Below are 18,901 nucleotides of genomic sequence, written 5' to 3' on the forward strand. Positions count from 1 at the left end.
ATTCAGGTGTGTCCTTTGCTGGTCGACGCTCCCATTGCCTGGGCATCAATGGGCAGTGCTGATTTGCTGAAGACCAGGGAGAGAGCAGGGGCCAGCTGCCCTGACTGGTGCTCATCTTCCTTGGACCAAGTCCACACTCACTGCCAAGATAGTTACAAGCTCTTCTTTCCTGAAGGACTCAGATAGGAGGCCCAAAGCTGTAGGAGGGAATGCGTCTGTGTTTGTGAATTGGGGGAGGGTATTATTGGGGCAAGATAGTGGGCTCGAGGTAGCAGGAAGTTAAACTGGAACTTCACACTGAGGCGCTGGATATAATAGGTAAGAAATTCTGCTGTGAGATCTGACACCAAAATGAGGAAATGCCAAAGGAGGCTGTCAAAAACTGTTTGGGGTTGCCACGGTTTGAGGGGAAGGGGATGTGAGGAGTGATGGCTCCATGACGACAGGTTTCCTTCCTGGGTAATGAAAATGTTTTGGGGCTTGATATGGGTGTTGCTTGAAAAACACTGTGAATGTACCAAATGGCAGGGAACTGTACACTTGAAATGGCTAATTGTATGTTATGTAAATTTTGTCTCCAAGTATTGGGAAAAAAGAAGAGTTTAGGTGGCTCTAAAACTCACAAGGAGTATAAGAAGGGTCAGAGAACTAAGACATTGAGGAATTTTTTTTATGGGGAGAGTTGCTGTGCTGAATCTGCCCTCACCTAGCCCCAGCCAAGGGGCTGATGGGCAGTGCCACTGTGACCCCCCAGACAGCTTCTTGGCCAAGGTGACTGCAAGTCCTCCTCTGCCAGGGAGCAACAGGACTGATGTTGACACTTGCCAGAGGAATCTGAAAGGTAGAATGTTGCTGGCTGTGTGTGTGTGTATGTGTGTGTGTCTGTGTGTGTGTGTGTGTGAGAGAGAGAGAGAGAGAGAGACAGAGAGAGAGACACAGAGAGACAGAGAGACAGAGACAGAGAGATAGAGAAGGTGGGGGGAGAGAGAGAGAGGAGATGGTGGGGAGAGAGAGATAGAGAGAGAGAGGAAACAGAGAGTGGGGAAGAGAAGGGTAGAAAGAGAGTGAGAGGAAAAGAAAGGAATGACAGAGAGGGAGAGGGAGCGATCACTTTGCCTGAACTGGGGCCATGGGCAGTGGCAGTGGATGAGGCCAGGCCTTGGGAACGTAAGGGCTTCCAGGGAATGGCAAGTGCAGATTTGTGATTTGTACAGGGAACTCTCTGGGCAAGCATAGGATAGGAGACTGATTGTTTTCCAGAAAGTAGGAAGGAGGGAGGGCATGATCTAAGATAACTTTAGAGGTCAGTGACTTGGACCCATCAGTGAGAAAATCTAGACTGCTAATTCCAAACTTCCTTTCACCTTTCTTCGGCTAATAAGTAATTTGTTCATTTTGAAGGATGGTATTTTTTTCCGAACCTGGTAAAATTGTAATGACATTCAGATTTCCTTTTACGTATTGCTTACTGGTTAAATTAGAATTTCTTTTTTTTTTTTTACTTCATTTTTGTTTTACATGTGTGCACATGTGAAGATGTGCGTACATGCAGAGAAAGTCAGCCAGCCTGAGACAATCTCCCCTTCCTTTTTTTCCCCCTAGTTTTTATTATGGCAAAATATGTATAACATACAACTAACCATTTTAATGTGTACAGTTCAGTGCTACTAATTATATTCACAATGGTGTGTAACTGTCGCCACAATCTATTTCCAGAAGTTTCTCATCATTTCAAACAGAAACTCTGTACCCACTAGGCAAGAACTCCTTGTCTTCTCCTCCAGCCCCTGGTAATCCCTGTTCTACTTTCTGTCCCTACGAACTTGCCTATTCTGACTATTTCATATAAGTGGAACTATACAACATTTGTCCTACTGTGTCTGGTTTTCCTTTCCCAGGAAATCCCCCCGCCTGACTCAAGACACAGATTAGAAAACCTTCCCAGGCCTTGAGTCTCCCCCTGCAGGCAGTGTCCTTACATGGTCTGGATGCTGCTTCCCGACGTCACCAGGATCCCTGGGTGTTCTCCTTTCCCTGGCAGCCTTTCTTTCACCCACAAGGCACCGGGAAGGCTTTGTGCTACTGTTCCTCCTGCATGTGTCCTTGATAAAGTACAGAATGCCCCAATAAATTTAAATTTATCATAAACAGTGGGCAATTTTTAGCACGGGACAGAATCAAACATTAAAAATCATTTATCTGAAATTCAAATTTAATTGGGCATCCTGTATTTGTATTTGCCTTACCTGGCAGCCCTACTATGGACTCTTCTCTAAATTCCAAACTCAAGTCCAGTCCACAGGTTGTCCACCCTTCTCAGAAGTCCAGGGATAAGGGATATGGACCAATCTCTAAAGAAAAACCTCCATTTCAGGAGGAGTTATGCTACAGGTGCCTGTGACTCCAGGTCTAGATGCTGGCTTTCACCACTTGACAGGGATTCCCTGCAGTGGGAGAGGTTCAGTGGCCTGGGGCTGACTCACGTCTGAGAAACCCAGAGTGTGGGTTTCAGGGCCTAGCTAGGCTGTGGCCCTGGGGTGATCCTGCACTCCCAGAGTTCACCCCAGCATAGGATGCATAAGTGTTTCCTGAGGACAAGGTTTGGGACATACAAGAGGCTGGCACTGGGCCAAGAAGACTCTTTGAGTCTCAGTGGAGTGACTGCTAGAAACCAGGTTTTGGGAGGAGGAGGAGGACCAGAAGCCGGAGGAAAACCTATTGCCTGCATTGCTGGAGTTATGATCCAATATTCCAGAGGGAGGCCTCAGAAGAAGCCATGAAAACACCCAAGAAAGTCAGCTTGAGACAATGAACTGCCAGGGTGAGAGGGCGGGATACCAAGCTGTGGTCCCCATCCCCACCACATAGACACACACATACAGATGGGTCAGACACCTCCCTGTGCTGCTGAGGGGGAGAGCCCTGTCAGGCAGGGACAGAGGGGACTATGCTCCCCTGGATGGTGCAGAGAGGCCTGGCAGGGGAAGAGAGAAGATTTTAACTCGAACTCAAGTTGGGAGTTTCAATTATTACATTTTTACTTATTGAGTGGAGACTGGGCTTTCAGTGAAAAGTCAGTGTGGTAGAACGTGTAATCCCCTGACAGTGATCCGAACAGCCGAGGCATTACCTGAGTTCTCATCTCCAGTATAAGGGGAGGAACTCCCCAATTGAGCAGGCTTACAAAAGGCAGTGAGAGACAGGTGCAGTTGGGTCCTGATATTCACAGCAGCATTGTTCACAAGACCTACATATTATATGCAGTTATGAATCTGTTTACCAAACTGCTTACTGTAAGATTAGAATATATTTGATATAATAAAATGTCTCACATAAATTATGGTGCATAATAAAATTAATACCCCTGAACCCAGCACCTGAATGAACTAGAAAGGTCACTATATTTGACAATACTTTCAAAGCTAAGTGTCTCATCTCCAATCCCAGCTCCCTTAGGATGTAACCACTATTTTGAGTTAAAAAAATCCATCTGTCTGTCTATCTATCATCTATCCATCTATCTGTTTGATCCTAAAATGACATGGGTCCCTAGGTGTCCCTGCACATGTTTACCTTGGCTTGCTTTTGAACCTTATAATGAAAGTATCATACAATATATTCTTCTGAATTTTTTTTTCCTGCTCAACATTGTCTCAAAGATTCACTAAGTTTGACGTTCCTTAATTTTCTCTTCTGTCTAGAATTCTTTTGCATAACATACCACTTGCCATTTACCCATTCTCTTGTCAAAAGACACTTGAGTTGTTTCTAATTCTTTGCTAGGGTGAAAGGACATATTTGCTGAAGAAGTCTTTGTGAACCTTCCTGGGCTGATTATTGGTGAGCACTTTTCAGAATGCTGAATTATAGAGTGAATGCAAGCTTCCTCAAGCAGTGTGTGAATTCCAGTTGATCAACATCCCTGTCAACATTTAGAGTGGCACAAAGACAAAATTTTGTGCCAATCTAGTGAGTGTAAAAAGATATTTTATTCTATCCATAAAAGGCATTTCCCTAATTAATAATGAACTCAATCTACATTTTATGTTTATAGGCGATTTGTGTTTTTCTATAGAGTTGCCTGCTCATGAGTTTAGCCCATGTGTATTAGTCCATTTTCATACTGCTATGAAGAAATATCCAAGACTGGGTAATTTATAAAGAAAAAGGCATATCTTACATGGTGGTAGGCAAGAAAGCATGTGCAAGGGAACTGCATTTTATAAAACCCTCAGCTCTCATGAGACTTATTCACTATCATGAGAACAACATGGGAAAAACCTTCCCCCATCATTCAATTACCTTCCACCAGGTCCCTCCCACAACACATGGGGATTATGGGAGCTACAATTCAAGATGACATTTGGGTGTGGACCAATCACAGCAGAACATGAAGGAGGAGCAAAGGCACATCTTACGTGATGGTAGGCAAGAGAGGGTGTGCAGGGGAACTGCCCTTTATAAAACCATCAGATCTCATGAGACTTATTTACTATCACGAGAACAGCATGGGGAAAACCCGCCCCCATGATTCAATTACCTCCCACTGGGTCCCTCCCACGATGTGGAAATTATGGAAGCTACAATTCAAGATGAGATTTGGGTGGGGACACAGCCAAACCATATCATCATATTTCTATGAATTGTCTATTTGTTTTAAAGAGACTTAAATATAAATTGTGTTTTTAAAAAACTGACACATAGAAGTTCTTTATATATTCTCGATACAAATTCTTTCCTGGTCACATGTGCTGCAATTATCTTCTCCCACTTTGTGCCTTGTCTTTTCACTGTCTTTATGGTGTCTTTTGATAAACAAAAAATTTATCAAGATGAATTTATCAATCTTTTTCTTTATGGTTAGCACTTTGTCCCTTAAGACATTTTTCCGTTCTTATTCTCTTATATTTTCCTCTAAAAATTGTATTGGTTTTGCCTTTCACATTTAAGTCTTTTTTCTTTTTGGTTTTTATTTCTATTAAAATTATGTTTGTAACTATTTTAAACAGCCAGGGTTCGATGGCTCTGTCATGTGAAAGAGCAGCCCCTACATTCCCCGGTACCTCTTTCACAGGCTGTGTGGCTCCTGCTCCATTGTCCAGGTTAGCCTGTCTGCTGTCAGCTGCTGAGGAGGGTGAAGACAAGTCTCCTCCATGCATATACGCACTCCTCCCCCTGCTCAGCTTCCCAGTGTGGTTAGATGGCCCTTTGGGCTACTTCACTATTCTGTGTTATTTTAAGCTAAGCTATACAGTAAGCCATGATGACTTATCCTTTCCTGAAGGCTTTTGATTTGTATCTTTTCCCTTAGAATTGATACTTTTCTTTTTGCCGTTGTTCAGATTTCTGTGTATTTATCATTTATTCAATGCCAAACTCTATCAGATGTCCAAATGTCTCCTCTTAATATTTAGATGACCTGATTTAACGATTAGATCTCCCTGGTCTTTTCCAGCACCTCTGATCTCTCATTTGGATTGTTTATTTTCTGTGTGCCATTCAACAAACTCCACTTTAAAAAAAAAAAAAAGATAGGGGTCTCACTATGTTGAACAGCTTGATCTTGAACTCCGGGCCTCAAACGATTCTCCCACCTCAGCCTCCCAAAGTGGTGGGATTACAGGCATGAGCCACCACATCTGGCCCCCATTCAACAAATTCTTATTGGGCCAACCACGTGCTACATGTTGTGCTAGGCTCCAGAGAAACAAGGAGAACAAGATGGTTGTCATTCTTGCCTTTGTGGAGCTTACTACCAAATTCAGGGAAAAAAAAAACCCAACAAATTCTGGAGCAATGTTTCCTATTCCTAATTGTTTGATTGGCTCTGAAGCTGATGCCTGCCTGTCATAAGATGGCACCAGTGTGGGGGACTCCTGAGTATGAGAGGGGTCTTCCCCAGTTTCCTGTGTGGCCAAGGCTCTCTGCCTAAGTTACGGATGAATACAGAGAAGTCTCTGAAGCACCTTCCACCTTTTCTCAGTTCACCTCTTTCTCATGAAATGAAGACTGTGATAGCCATTTTGTTCGGTCTAGTCCTACTTGTCTTATAGTTCCTTGAGGTTCCTGGACTTAGTGGAGCAATGGTGAGGCCAGACGAACTGTGTGATGAGACAGCGTCAGGGATCAAAGGAATATGTGAATTTGGCCATGACTTTTTGGGGACAGGGTGGAACGTTGAACTCCAAACGCCATGCAGAAGTCTAGCAAGTTGGGCTGACCTCTCAAGAGGGCTCTATTTTCTCCAGAGTGGAGCCTTGGGTCTTATCTCTGCAACAATCAGAGTATCCAAAGTAAAGCCACCAGCATTGGAGGAAACAAATCCAGGACAGAGTGAGACATACATACACATAGGCAGTGATTTTACTCCAGTGTCTATGGAGGGAGATGGCTTGGGCTACTGAGCATTTTTGGGCCCGTCATAGATCTCTGAAAGGCTGGAGAGGAGCACATAGGGCTACGGCTGCTCAGGCAAAGAAAATTAATAGTCCACATCTATGTTCTCTGTGACTATGATCCCCTTAAAACGTGGCCTAGTCAGGTTTGGAAAATAATGTCGCCATCGCCACCACCCCAGCCTTGGTGGTGGTGGAGTTTCCTTAGATCAGGACTCTCATCTTGGGCAGCTGCAAGAGCCAAGGGCTATGGAGATGAGCCATGAGTGCCCCCTGGAGGCCAATGATGTTAGCTTTAATTTTAATACCATTCCTTTTTTCCATGCCCACTCCCTACCATCCCCTTTCATGAGTATTTCGTGAGAAACTGGGAAAGGGCTGTAAGCAAGGCTTCAGAACCAGTAAAAATAAGTCTAGCATCAGAGGTAAAATCACCCAGCTCCCACACTCGTAAAGACATAGACTGGGTCAGCAGTTCAGCTTGGCCTCACTTTCTAAGGACTGGCTATAGAGACAAGACAGGGCGGGCCCCCAGGGAGTGAAGGAATTTAATGAATTTGAGCAATTAGCCTGTTTTACAGCCTTCTGTCTTGCAGACGGTTTTGTCTCAAACCCTGTGTGAAATGTGGTCACCTAGTCAATTGGAACCAGCTCCTGACAGACCCCAGCAACTTACAGATGAACTCACTTACAGTGAACTTTCCTCATTACAATGCTAAATCCTGCACCCTGGGAGAGCTACAGTTTCATTATCATAGCATGCGTCCTATGTGCTGGCACGATGACTCCCTCCATCTGTGTCACTGAGACCCCTCCTCTTCATGTGATGATGCACCCTCTCCCCTCTCGATTACTCCATAAAGCCTTCCTGTCATTTTCTCTTACGAGACACTGCTTTGGCGAATATTCCCACGGCTCTTTCTACTTGTGACAAGTAATAAAACTCCTATTGATCAAAATGTGTGTTCTCAGTGTCTTTTGTTACTCACCAGGCAAACAAACCCTGCTTTTTTTTTGGAGGCGGTGGGGTGGGAGGGCCTGGGAAACAAATCTAGTTGATCCAGATGGGACTATGGACTGAGCCCTGACTCGATCTCCCTTATAGGCTGCTTACAGTTGAAGCAGCAGTCTGAGGAAGCATGAGTGGGTTAAGTTGCCAAGAGGGAGATTGGTGAAGGGCCTCAGGCACACCAACCCCATCCCCCTGCCCACCAGGAGAGCAGAAGTGGCTGCTTGGACCTTTCATTTGGTGCAACTTTGAGGAAGTAAGTGGTGGTGGTTCTGTGAACTGACTAAAAGAGTGGTTTTGGTTTTGATTATTAGGACTCTGGGTTGTCAGGTTTAGGACCTAGCTCAAGGGATCCAGGATTGTTGGGAACGGGCAGGACTCCCCTTCAGGTCTAGGAGTTGAGAGATGTCTCCATCCATTTTAACAGGGGAAGCCCTAATATAAAGACGAGAACTCTCATCTTTAAGACTTTGTCCCTGTCTGGTATATCTGTAGGCTGAATGCTTGTCACTTTTGCCAATACTTGTGTATCTTTGTGGCCTGAATGCATGTGAAGTCTGGATTCCCTTCCCCTTAGTCTGTGGTAATCCCTAAAATATTGGGTTTCCATTTTCCAGCAGTCACAGAAGAACTGTTATTGATTTGAAGAGGCCTAATTTAGAAAGGGGCAGTTTGGGTGGGATTATAATTCCTGGAACCAAAATACAGTGATGTAGAGTTTACATGAGCAGAGTGTGCACCCTCTCCAGAAAGAACACCTTGCTTACTTGATTGATCTACATACCTCCCACCACTCAAGCTGGATCCAGAACTACTCTGGAATCTCCATGAGATCTCCAGGGAAGCTACCCAGACTGAACATGATCCAGGGAGAGGCAACCCCTATTATCCTCTCCTAGCTCCCCAGCACCTCCACTCCATGGTGGCTTGGGTGTAGCGGCAAGCTGAAAGGACCAGAAATATCCTACAGGCTAAGAGTTACAGGTTTGTGTCATCACTAATCCCCAGTGGAAGCTCCTTGGAGGGTGGAATCAGACTTCTGGGCAAAGACCCTAGAATACGGGGAACCAGGTCTCAGTACTGGAGGAGAGCCTGTTACAGTGCCTCCTCCAGCACTGGAAACTATTTGGATACCCATATCCATGATCAAAAAGCAAATGATATATGACTGTAATACCATGTGGCCCCAGTGTTCCCTACGGAATCAGGAGAGATGGTCTGAACATGAGTTACTTACATACATTAATAAAACAATTCTCCAACTGGGACTTATTTTGTAAGAAACAAGGTAAATGGGATAAAATACCCTATGTATAATGTCTTATGGCCCTCTGTCAACACCCAGCCCTACAGAAGAAATGCAGGATATGTAATTGGCCAAAGGACCAAAGGGAACAATATTGCTAATTCTAGAAGCCCCTGGAGAGGAAGAACCAGTCATGTGGGGACTTGTAGGGAAGGCAATGAGGAGGAGCCTCTCTACTTCTCCTTCAAGAGAAATGAGGTCCTCTAGTCCTACTCAAAAACTAGAACCTTTGCCAATATAGGGAAATAATCCCCCTACTTCCTCAGGAATTAAGCTCTCAGCACCTCCAGGGGAAAGCAAGGGTCTTCCTCCATACTTGCCAGGCCCTCTGAACTATGTGGAGCTGGCTGTGGCTCCTGCTATGGCCCCAAAATAAACAACAAAAAATCAACATAAGACCAATATATGATACAGAAAACTCAATAAAACCCAAAGTGGGTTATTTGACACTACTAGTGAAATTTATACACCCCTTTGAAAGAATGATCAGGTAAAAATGACAGGTGGCAAAAATAATATCAGGAATAAAAATGGAACATCACTACAGATCCTAGAACCTCCAGACATTAAAAGGATGACAGGGCTGGGCGCGGTGGCTCACGCCTGTAATCCCAGCACTTTGGGAGGCCGAGGCAGGTGGATCACGAGGTCAGGAGATGGAGAACATCCTGGCTAACACGGTGAAACCCTGTCTCCACTAAACATACAAAAAATTAGTCAGACGTGCTGGCGGATGCCTGTAGTCCCACCTACTCGGGAGGCTGAGGCAGGAAAATGGCATGAACCCAGGAGGTGGAGCTTTCAGTGAGCAGAGATCATGCCACTGCACTCCAGCCTGAGGGCGACAGAGTGAGACTCCGTCTCACACACACACACACAAAGATAACAAAAGGATATTATAACATTCGATCAATCAATTTGTAAATTTCTAGGAAATGAACAAATTACTTGAAAAACACAACTTGCCAAACTTTGGCATAAAAGAAAAACTGAAATCTGAATAGTTATTGAAAAAAATGATTTCCACACAAGAAAGTTCTGGCCCAGATGGATTTCACTGGTGAATTCTCTTAATCATTCAAGGAATAAATTACATTACATTTTTCTAGAGAATAAAAAAGAAAAACCTCATCCCAACTCATTTTATGAGGCTTGCAGGTGTATCCCTCTTTGCCAGGCAGCACCACTCACTACTCCTCTTCTGACTGGTGGCTGGCTTACTTCCCTCATGGGGCCTCTGAGCAGCATATTCCTGTAATGATCTGGCCGTTGTTGATCCCCGTTATCACTGGGGTCCCAGTTTGGGTTGTGTTGGGACTGACACCTCAGTAGTCAAGTAGATTTGGTAGCTCAAGTTACCAGCATAACAAGTTCCCTGAGAGGGAACCCCAGAGTGGGATGGTTCCCACCCAGGCAGGTGTCTGATGGAGAGGGAGGTTTTGCTTGGGTCTATGTACCTCTTACAACCGCTGATTTGTATAATGAGAAATCCCATCTTAAAGGCTTATCGGTGAGCCCATGAGAGTTCAGAACTCTCATAAGGGGAATATTCTTCACACATAACCTCACCTGGTCAGACATGCAGACCTTAATGGCAACTCTGCTCATGGTGGAAAAGAAATCTACCATCATGGCCAAAGCTAAGAAAGAGGCAGATAAGATGTAGGCTGATAACATGGGCTACCAAACCTACTTGGCTGTTGAGGTGTTAGTTCAAATAGCCAACCCAAACTGGGACTCCAGTGATAACAGGGATTATTATAGCAAGATGCTACTCAGAGGCATGAGGGAAGTAAGCCAATCAATTGGGGAAAACTCCAGGAAACCGAACAAGACCCTAATGAGAATCCATCCTCATTCCTAGAGAGATGACAAGTATGCCTCTGGGATTATCCCCCTTGGGACCCTGACTGTGGACAATAAGGAGATAAGGCATGCATAAGAAATATTACAACTGTTACAGGCAGTACAGTTACCTAAAAGGTTAGTGGTGGTCCACTGCTGGGGACACCAGAGGGGAATTCTGAGGTTATAAAAGGAAATAACCTAGCCGACACAGCTGCTAAGAAGGCAGCATGAACAGTTGAACATTTGCAAATGACCCTGATCCCCAGATTTGTCACTCCACAAGTTTCGGCCCTACTACTCGGAAATTAGAAAAATCCAAATGGGAAGGGTATCTCCCACAGTTGGATTTGGAAGGATGCGCTATTAATGATAAAGGAAGACTCCAGATTCCAGAAAACCTAGGCTAGGCTATAATTAAATATGTCCATGAATCATCACATTTTGGTATCTGTTCTCACACTGCTCTAAAGAAATACTTGAGACTGGGTAATTTGTAAAGGAAAGCGGTTTAATGGACTCACAGTTCTGCCTGGCTGAGGAGGCCTCAGGAAACTTACAATCATGGCAGAAGGCAAAGGGGAGGCAAGCTTAGGCTTTCTCACAAGGCGGTGGCAGGAGAGAGAAGAGTGAGGAGCAAAGGGGAAACAGCCCCTTTTAAAACCATCAGATCTTGTAAGAATTCACTATCATGAGAACAGCATGGGAGAAACCTCCCTCATGATTCAATCATCTATCCAGGTCTCTCCCTAGGCACGTGGGGATTATGGGGATTACAATTCAAGATGAGATTTGGGTGGGGACGCAAAGCCTAACCATATCAAAACCTTACACAATTGGTTGATGAGGGTAATAAAGGTTCCCAATCCAAGTGGTAAAACAGTCTAAATCTCTAACAGGTGCCACAAATATACACAAAATAATGCTCAGACCAGGCTCTCTGTGCCTCAACTAAGGGGCGAGGGTGGGCATACCAGGAGAAGAATGGCAAATAGACTTTACAGTGATGCTCCAGGCACCTGGAAACCTCATGTACCAGCTGGTTTGTGTGGACACCTTTACTGGCTGGATAGAAGTCTTACCTTGTCACACAGAAAAGGCAAATGATGCCAGAGCTTTACTCAAAGGCATCCTCTCAAAGTGTGGTTTACCTTGATTGATCCAGAGTGACAATGGAGCTGCCTTTATTTCCAAAGTTAGCCAGGGGGTATTCCCTGCCTTGGAAATCAAATGGAGGTTACATGCAGACTGGAGTCCCCAGGCATCTGAAAAGGACAAAGATACTAATAGAACCATAAAGGTCACTTTAGCTAAACCATGCCAGGAAACTCATGAAAACTGGCTAAAGTGCCTCTCCATCACACTAACATGAGTTCAGCTGGCACCAAAAGGGAAAGTGAGACTTAGCCCTTTTGAGTTACTATATGGAAGAGCTTACCCTGGCACAATGGAACCTTTGACATGCCCTGATGGTGAAACTGGGAGGGATTTAAAACATATTGTATATTTAGGAAAATTAATACAAGCTCTCAATCCAATATGTGAACCTGTCTTCCAGTTCCCACTGATGTTAAGCCTCACCCATATCAACCTTGAGACTGAGTTCACCTTAAGACTTGGAAATCTAAATCACCTCAAGACCAGCTAAATCCTGTCTGGACTGGGCCCTACCCTGTGCTGATAACCACTCACTCTTCTCTTAAATTGCAGGGGCTCAGACCCTGGATCTGTCTCTCCAGAATGAAGCCTGCACCAGCGCCCTCAGACCAGGCTTCATTAGATCCAACTTATTCCTATGAACTGGCCTCTGATCTTAAGCTCCTCTTCCAGACAAGGGACATAGATAAGTAAAATGTGCCCTTGCAATGCTCTCGATGTGTCAGGAATTTCTTCATTCTTAGAGGCATCTCTATGCTCTTTTACATTCTGTAAAAACTCTTAACTGGTGCTAAATCACCGTATAGTATATACAATGAACTTGGTCTCTCTCTACTGGTTAGTCCCTTTTATTACCATGGCCAGTGGTCTCTGGGAAGACAATACAATAGTCAGTTTTCCCCACATCACAGTGAAGGAAATAGCCTGTTCCAATGCTGGATATGCTACAGGCACCCACGAGTTTGGTCTGCCCAAGTGACAGGACTTGTGGCAATCTTCACATTTCACTTTCACCCCCAGAATTGGAGCAAGCTCCCCTTCCCTGCGAGTACCCTCTTCCCGGAAAGTGAGGAAATCCCTTGCATCACCTTGACTAGCACCTCTATAGCAAATGCCACCTAGGTGTCAACCTTGCTAAATGGCTCAGCTATACACCAAGTATGCAGAAGCTGTGAAATTCCTCCAGGGCAGACTTACTACACTGACACAGGACCACACACAAAAGGTGCGGGGTCTCAAGCCTGTAAACCCAGTACTTTGGGCAGCTGAGGTGGGTGGATCCGGAGGTCAGGAGTTCAAGAGCAGCCTGGCCAAGATGGTGAAACCCTGTCTCTACTAAAACTACAAAAAAAAAAAAAAAAAAAAAGAAATTACGTGGGCATGGTGGCAGGTGCCTGTAATCCCAGTTACTCAGGAGGCTGAGGCAGGAGAATTGCTTGAACCTGGGTGGCAGAAGTTGCAGTGAGCCAAGATTGAGTGACTGCTGTACTCCAGTGGGGAGATAAAGTGAGACTCCGTTTCAAAAAAAAAAAAAAAATAGATAAGCGCAGAAAGATAATGGGGAGACGGGTAGAAGACACTCAAGGCGGGGAAAATGAGTGTTGGTAAAAATGGAGTCGAGGCTTCCCAAAAAGGAGTGTAAAGGAATAGGTGGGAAACAGGTGGGGGTGAGGGTGAGGTGGGCTGTGGAGGATCTTGTGGCCACGTGAAAAACATGGGATCTGTTCTAGCAGGGGTTGGTTGGCAATGATTTTAAGTTGGGAGAAATACAAAGGTCCGTTTGATAAATGCACTCTCATTGTAAATACGTTTCCAACAAAACAACGGTTAAAAAGATTATGAAGTATAATGGAATGTATATGTTACAAGTATGTTTCATGTATATGAAACAAAAAAGTTTCACAATTTTTAATGTCATAGGAAAGGTTCACAACATAATATTGAGTAAAATAAAGCAAGATACAAACCTGTATATGCAGTATGATCAACAATTTGAGGAAAAAAGTGTGTGTTATGCAGGTCTCTGCAACATTCCCACGCCTCCCACCAAAAACAGGACTAGTGTTATGTTTAGATGGAGGGCTGATAAGTGATATTCATCTTCTTTTTTCTACTTTTCTCTATATTTCCTAAAGTTTTCTATAATCTGGAAAAAAAATCACTAGATTAATGCAGGGTTCTGCGGGAAACAGATTAGAGAAGGTGAAGGTGTCTCCTGAAGGCCACTCTGGAACAAGTGCTTCCAAATAAAAGAGCTACGTTCTTTCCTCTTGAAATCTTTCCTTCTCACGGGAACCTTAAAATATCTTTGGTAGAGACAGATGATGACAAAAGATGAGTAACACAGGCTCCAGAGATACAAATCCTTAATAGGACACAATTGAAGGCCAAACACCAGGCTCTAACTCCAGCTGTGACCCTAACTTGCCGGGTTACTTCCCCTCTCTGGGTTGTAGTTTCCTAAATATTAAGAGTTACTAGATGATATTTAAGATTCTCAGATGGAAACACATCACTTCCTTGAAAAGAGGCCACACAAGAAATAAACGTGAATAGAAGCAACCTAATGAAAATGTACCAGTTTAAAAACTCAAGTCTCTCAGAAGATGGGCACTAAATCCACTCATGTAAGTATATTTCTGGTGGAAAGCATTGATACGTTGTAGGAGATGTCCTGCCTGTCTTCCCGTAGGCAAGCTTCCCAGTCCCTTCAGCAGTGACTGCTCTTGCTGAGGTGAGAGTAGAAGTAGCTGCCCCACTACAAACCCTGTATAATTTCCCCTAATTCCATTTTGTGATCTGAGTTAGAATGAAGCAGTGGTTCAAAAATAATTTAGACTTGGCCCCCTTCACACTCCTAAACGTTGAGGATCCCAATGTAGGTTTTATCTATTGATACTGTATCAAAAATTAAAATTAAAAATTGCGAAAAACTTTATTTTTTAACTCACTTGAAATAACAATAAGCCTGTGACATGCTAACATAAGAAACCTGTATTTTTAATGAGAAATAAAGACGTTTTGCAAAACAAAAAAATGTTAGTGTGAAGAGTGGCACTGTTTACATTTTTTAGAGAACTCTTCAATGTCTGGTTTAATGGAAGACAGCTGGACTCATATCTGCTTCTGTATTAAGTCTGTTGTCCCATCTTGCTCTGGTTAAAGTATACATTAAAAATCCAGCTTACATATAGATTTTCCACGCACTTGGAAATGAGAGAAGTTATTGTAATATTCTTTTCAGGTAACTCTTGATCTTCTTTGATACTACACCCAAACTTGATAAGTGATAGTTTCTTTTCTTTCTTTTTTTTTGAGACAGAGTTTCGCACTTGTTGCCCAGGCTGGTGTGCAGTGGCACAATCTTGGCTCACTGCAACCTCTGCCTCCCAGGTTCAGGCAATTCTCCTGCCTCAGTCTCCAGAGTAGCTGGGATTACAGATGCCCACTACCACGCCCCGCTAATTTTTGTAGTTTTAGTGGAGACAGGGTTTCACCATGTTGGCCAGGCTTGAACTCCTGACCTCAAGTGATCTGCCCACCTTGGCATCCCAAAGTGCTGGGATTACAGGCGTGAGCCACTGTGCCTGGCTGACAAGTGGTAGTTTCTTAAAAATCAGTTGCAAGGTGGAATCTGAAAACATGTCAGTAAACTTTTCCTATTCTGTTACATAAAAATCCATCAGTCTATCTTGTACTATTTCAATGAATCTTCTATCTATTCCCTGATTTTGTAACAAAAAGCAACAATCCTTTGGAAAATCATGGTCCAGGGAGTTATGCAGATCTTCCAAATGTTGACAAATGTATTTAGATAACACGAAAAACATCACATTTGTTAATGTCACTGCTTATCTCATCAGAAAGGTCTAAGTACTAAGAGGTCATCAAGCCCATGGTGGTGAATACAAGTTTTCTAGAATTCTATTGTTGGCTTGAAAACTCACATTTTCTTTGGCAACAGATACTGTCAGACATTTTCCTGAAGTCACAGACTCACTTCTTCATTTTCAAGAAAATGTCTGCTACAAACACAAGTCAGAATAATTGGTTTTCTGTCAGTTACTCTTTCAAGTAAAAGTCATGTTCCATGAAAAAGGCAGCTGGTTCAGCTCACAACACAAACCATGGCATAAGCGCTTTTCCTTGAAACAGTTATCATCTTTCACTGTGCTAAGGAAGTGCTTCCTGTGTACCTCCATTTACACTGCTTCCTTGTTCTTCCATCACACTCCTGGTGGGAGGCTGTGTAGGATACAATGCCTACTAGACTAGTACAGTTTGGTGCCACTGTCTTGAATAGTGGTAAGACACTAATGGTTTTACTCCTCTCCCATTACTCTTGCATCATCAGTGCAAATAGCCAACACAGCAAAAAAGGCACAGAACATCCTGGTGTCATTCTGAAATTGGTTTTGACCTTGCAAATCACCTGAAAGGGTCTCAGCAACTTCCAGGACACCACAGACCACTCTCTGAGAACCACTGGACTAAAGCATCCAAAGCATCCCTTTGGATTGCCTATAAGGGCTGACTAGATAGAGTAAAAACAAGATTTCAAGAGGAATGCTTAAAGTCCATGAGATAAACTGTTTTAAAGTACTGTTACTGCAGAAGCATTATGCCAACTAAGAGACTATTCTCATTAAAGCAAGTCTCTAATGAACGCCTAAAAAAGTCAACCTTAACTTATTCTCTGGCATTCTCATGACCAATATATGAATATCTGAAATGAATTAATTTTTTAAAATGTTATTTATTATTTTTTAGATACAGAGTCTCAGTCTGTTACCCAGGCCCGAGTGTAATGGTGTGATCATAGCTCACTGCAGTCTCAAATTCTTGGGCTTAAGAGATTCTCTCACCTAAGACTCCTGAGTAGGTAGGATTACAGAAATGTACCACCACATCCAACACTCAAATGAATTAATTAATGAGTAGTTAATGTTCGTTCCTCATGGCACAAAATTCAAAAAGTCAAAAAATCTACTACATCTGTACTACATCAGTTCTCCTTTCCAAAGGCAATCAGTATTATCAGGTTTTTCTGTCTTCCAGAAATATTCTATGCATATAAAAGTATACACATCTACATAGGCACAAATATTTACTTTTAAAGACCACAAATGGAAACAGTGTTCACATGCTTCAAAAATTTAATTTTTAAAAAAAGTTTAACTTAATGTGTTCTGGAGAACATTGCTCTTTCTCACCATATGGGATCAATTCCAAGAAATGGGATTGCTAAGATAAAAGGTATAACCCAAATACATATTTAATTTTATTTTAAAATAACCTTTTTTTTTTTTTTTGAGATGGAGTCTTGCTCTGTCACCCAGACTGGAGTGTAGTAGTGCCATCTAAGCTCACTGCAACCTCTGCCTCCCAGGTTCAAGGGATCCTCCCGGCTCAGCTTTCCGAGTAGCTGGGATTACAGGTGTGCACCACCACGCCTGGCTAATTTTTGTATTTTTAGTAGAGACGGGGTTTCACCATGTTGGCCAGGCTGGTCTCGAACTCCTGACCTCAAGTGATCCATCCACCTTGGCCTCCCAAAGTGCTGGGATTACAGGCGTGACCCACTGCATCCAGCTTTAAATATTCTTTATTTACATTTAGGTTTCTAATAAAGAGGAGTCTAAGACATGCAAATTAGTGAGGATTTTTTCATCTTTTTCATATGAGTCATTCATACCATGATGTGCTACTTTTTTTTTCAGTGCCATAAGTGAGAAATGACTCTCACAACTTTCTCATAATGTTTGTTTAAACTTGAGCATAATGCCTTTATTCTGGGTGCAAGCCAGAGCTCCTGACCACTTGGTGGCCTGGTTTACACTTGTACACGAACTCTTGTTTTCTTGGTCTTACCATTTGGACCTCTGAATCATTTCCTTCATGCTGATAGGCTTGTTCTTCTGGATAGCCAGGAAGACTAAGCAAGAGAAGAAAGGGTTTTCAGTGGACAGTGACTTAACCCAGAGGGTGTGGCGCAAGAGCTGGGAGAGGGAGCTGCTAGGACTTGGTGCCCCTACCCTGAGCTGGCAAGACTGGGTGGGGAGCAATGACCAAGGAAAGCCAGGGTTAGACTAGGGTAACAGGGACAGCAGCCTAAGGCCCTAAGGACCTAACACTCTGTAGCAAAGACTAGGCTTTGAATTAAAAAACTGGCCAGTTTCTAGGTAAGGTTGGATGAAAGAATTAGGTAGTGCTTTGTAGTTTTCACAGCTTTCATTATTTTATCAAGTTCTGCTTATCATAATTGTTAAGAATGCAGACTCCAGAGGAGCGCACCTGGGTTCAAATCTTAGCTTTTACTTACTAGGTATGTCATCCTGGGAGAGGTACTTAATCTCCCTTTGATTCAGTTTTCTCACTATAAAGTAGATATATTAATAGCACCTACTGAGAGTGTTGTAAGCGCTAATGTGAACAGTGCCTGGGCAAGATGTAAGGACTATGTGTTTATTATTATTATTACCATCCTAAGAGGTAGGGAAGCCTGGAATCAGCCCCATCTTTTCAGGAAAAATCAATATACTTTTGGAACTAACTTGCTCACAGACACAGAGATGGTTTAAGATGCAGTGACAGGGCTAGAGTAACTGGGCTTACTTGGATCATGAGTGTGCCGACGGCTAAGTTGGGGAGGTTCTGCTAGCTAAGAAGGTTTGTCTTGGCAAGCAAAAGGTCGCTGTCTGCCCACATAACTGGCCTGGCCTGACCTTTAGCAGGGCTCTGCAGCACAGCAGCAGACCTTGCCTTTCTATTCCACTCACAGGAAAGTGAACGGGCAGGGCATACCTCTCTTGGGCAGCGGGCGCATGCGATTCTGGTGGCCCTGCCGTTCCCTGTCACTGTTGAATAGTGCATCCCGCTCGCTCTGTAACATGCTCTGCAGCTTTCTCTCCTGGACTATTAACTTCAGGTGCTTTATCCGCTCCCCAGTGCGGAAGATGAAGTCAGATCTGTGAAACTGAAGCGATTCCTTAAAAAAAAAAAAAAAAAAAAGAAAATGCCCAGCCTCACATTAATGATGCAATCTACTCTCCAAATGCCTGGAAACACACCACCTGCCCAAGAGGTTTGGGGAAGCCTGATTCAAATGCCGAGAAAATATCTAGAGTTGAAGAATCCTCTGACACCTCTCTATGGGGGAGAGCTCCAGCTTGGAACCCGCAGGGATCA

The 18,901-nt window shown here is 43.5% G+C and overlaps 1 protein-coding gene across 1 annotated transcript in view; it reads right to left on the bottom strand.

Moving 5' to 3' along the window:
* Positions 1 to 17,306: 17,306 nt before the first annotated feature.
* The window catches only part of LOC129047443 (centrosome-associated protein ALMS1-like), a 38,559-nt gene continuing 36,964 nt past the window's right edge, over positions 17,307 to 18,901 (bottom strand). Inside the window, exons 6-7 of the mRNA XM_054548050.2 lie at positions 18,518 to 18,701; positions 17,307 to 17,648 (exon numbers count right to left, since the gene is read on the bottom strand). Of these exons, the coding sequence (XP_054404025.1) occupies positions 17,581 to 17,648; positions 18,518 to 18,701 (252 nt within the window). The 3' untranslated portion in view covers positions 17,307 to 17,580. The remainder of the gene's footprint in view (positions 17,649 to 18,517; positions 18,702 to 18,901) is intronic.

The sequence above is a fragment of the Pongo abelii genome, chromosome 12 (assembly GCF_028885655.2).
Source record: "Pongo abelii isolate AG06213 chromosome 12, NHGRI_mPonAbe1-v2.0_pri, whole genome shotgun sequence".
NCBI classification, from domain to species: domain Eukaryota; kingdom Metazoa; phylum Chordata; class Mammalia; order Primates; family Hominidae; genus Pongo; species Pongo abelii.